Below are 2,733 nucleotides of genomic sequence, written 5' to 3' on the forward strand. Positions count from 1 at the left end.
ATTATATTTTGTCTGAATTAAATTCATAAAATGAGAATTTATGGTTCTTAGGCCATTGGACGTACTACCATAACTATTCTTCTATGATTTTTCATGATTGGCAATAGACCTTTAAGAATCTAATGATTAGTATTGACATTTTTTACAAACATATAAAATTTGTGAAGTTTGTCTAAATATATATAAAAATTTAGCAGTTTTTAGCCAAATTAAGATATAGAAGCAAAAATTTATATTTGACTCTTTTGAGTCTATATGAAGTATTAACATTTTTTTACATTTTTTTAATATAAAATGTGCAAAATTCTGTCAATATTCAACAATCTATTGTAGATTTTCCTTGTAAATATACTAAAGAACTAGAAGCATATGTAAACAATATTTTCAGTGTGCCGTCAGAATAAGTAAAAAGAAGCTATGGTCCACAAATATTTTAAATTAAATTCTATATATTTTTAAATTAATCTCGAACTCGGAAATTTCCCGGACCGCCCACAGCCCTAGTTCCTATAGCTTAAGTCACCGGAATCGGATTCATCGATCGAGGTTGAACACAATCTCGACAAATCGGACAATGTGCATCGCTTACGGTCCACCGATCAATGCAAGCTTTATGAAAAATATGATTACATCTAATCAGAACTCTACATTCATCACCTTCTTTAAAATCTTTTAAACAAATAACGCATTCATCTTTTGCCGCTGTGTTTTCTCGACCGTTGTACCGAAAAACTTGCCCCCCTACTACAATAATCCGTGGTGGCCGAGGCTGATCAACTCTCCTCTCCGGTGGCAGTACCGGCAGCCGGTATTGGTTTCGGTTTGGTGGCTGCCCTTGTTGGATATTAATTTGGTTCCAGTTACATAACATATAAATTAAAAAAGATACTATTAAGAGACTTGGGGGAAAAAACAACAGTGCTAAAAGTATCTTCCCAAGAATAATACCAGTAACATCTCGCGGCGGCGGCGGCGGCGGCGGAGGAGGATAATCAAAGTAAGGAGGCGGAGATTGTAGCAAGTTTAGAGGCATTGTGGTGTAGTATGAAAATTTACGTTTGTTTTTTTGGTTTTGAATGAGTTCTAATAGGAACTTAGCTATTACTATTAGTATTTCAGTCAAATACAAATATTTAATACTGTTTCTTTTGGAGATTAGGTAAATCGGTTTAATTTATTGGGTGGGTTCGATTGATTAAACTATAATTAAACCAGTGATATTTTTTGGTCACCTTTCTAATTTTTCAAAAAAAATACTATAGGTGCTGCATTTTTCATTAATAATTTTATATGATCTAATATTAAACTGGAACAAATCTCCCCATATTCCACTTTTCAAACTCTTATTACTATAATTCTTTTTGAGTTTTACATCTTATATCTTTCTTAATATCTAATTTTATCTATTTAGGTGATCTAAATTGCATGGAAACGGAAACAGCGAAACAAATTTTTTTAAAATATAAAAAACGAAAACGTGGGGGAAACTTTTAATTTTTAACTTTACTCTAACTAAAAATTTATCTTTTGTTTAACTACTTTTTAGGTTAGGTTTTAATTGTCTCTATAAAATTTATATTAACAATTTATTATTTTTAATTTTTCACAGTAATCATGCATTTTTTATTTTAATTAAGGGACAATAAGTCGACCGATCATTATCACCGTGCTTATTTATTGCCTCACTGATATTTCCTGGGACAGTCACCAAACTGGTTATAGCAATGCAAGAAGAAATATTTAGCCCTCGGCAGTTTGTTTTTGTCAGTCAATAAAAATTAAATAAAAAGATTACCTGCTTAATATAATTTATTTATTTATGTGTAATTACAGGATTAGTTTCACTTAAAATTAATGCACATCAACACTAAATTGAAGTAATTCTGACTAAACATTTTTCTGTTTGTTATTTGATGAATGAGAATGGTGATAGACAAGTTTTTTTTATATAGATTGATGCTTAGTCATTCTTATTAGATCTTAATTATGCTGTTTAGGTTGTAAGATTTGCCTATTTCCTTAATACAATATATTCTGTTAAAAAATAATTATATAGTAATTTTAATGTTAAAACTATAAAAATTATTATATTATTATTGTTTGGTCCAACTAATCTAAAATTTAAAAAAATGGTAATTTAAAAATTATAACATTTCATCAAAATAATTGACGGTGTAGTTCAACTAACCTAAAAAAATTAAAGATTTGGTCCAATCAGCTAGACCGATGATTGAACCGGACAACGTGAATGGAACCGTAATTTAAATAGTAATTGAACTGCTTGAACCGGCGATGGAACCATGATCGAGTTCAACTGTTAATAATATTAATTTACTCAATCAGTAAAACTGTCGGTTGGACCAGTTGAACCTAAAATCGATGGGCTCACTGGCTTGATTTTAAAAACACTGTTTTAAACTAGAAAAATTTGTTACCCCTTTCGTCCCTAATTGATAAATCATTTTATTATTTTTAATATTTCAAATGATAAGTTATCTTATGAGTGTGCGTTGGACAATTGCTCTTATAATTTTGAATAGCAAATTGAACTAATATTATCACCTTAATATTTATAGTTTGTCCACCTTATAATTTACCAATTTTTCTCACTCTATAAACATTTAGTATAATCTTGTCCATCTTATTAAAAATTTATAGGTCCGCCACTGACTAAGAAATAATTGTTACATATCAAGACATGAGCACAATATTTTAATTGGAATAATAGACTTG

The 2,733-nt window shown here is 29.6% G+C and overlaps 1 protein-coding gene across 1 annotated transcript; it reads right to left on the minus strand.

The window, feature by feature from the left end:
* Positions 1-514: 514 nt before the first annotated feature.
* On the minus strand, positions 515-1,033 carry LOC126686738 (RING-H2 finger protein ATL39). Its single transcript, XM_050380963.1, has 2 exons — positions 949-1,033; positions 515-834 (listed from the first exon to the last, which is right to left on the minus strand). Exons 1-2 carry the CDS (start codon positions 1,031-1,033, stop codon positions 515-517), a joined length of 405 nt encoding a protein of 134 aa, XP_050236920.1.
* Positions 1,034-2,733: the final 1,700 nt, after the last annotated feature.

Source organism: Mercurialis annua, linkage group LG6, assembly GCF_937616625.2.
Source record: "Mercurialis annua linkage group LG6, ddMerAnnu1.2, whole genome shotgun sequence".
NCBI classification, from domain to species: Eukaryota; Viridiplantae; Streptophyta; class Magnoliopsida; order Malpighiales; family Euphorbiaceae; genus Mercurialis; species Mercurialis annua.

Excerpts from the sequence above, each read along its gene's own strand:
- LOC126686738 (XM_050380963.1), bottom strand. The coding sequence starts at position 1,033 with ATGCCTCTAAACTTGCTACAATCTCCGCCTCCTTACTTTGATTATCCT. Across the intron at positions 835-948 it reads GCCGCCGCGAGATGTTACTG|GGCAGCCACCAAACCGAAAC; the intron begins GTATTATTCTTG and ends ATATCCAACAAG.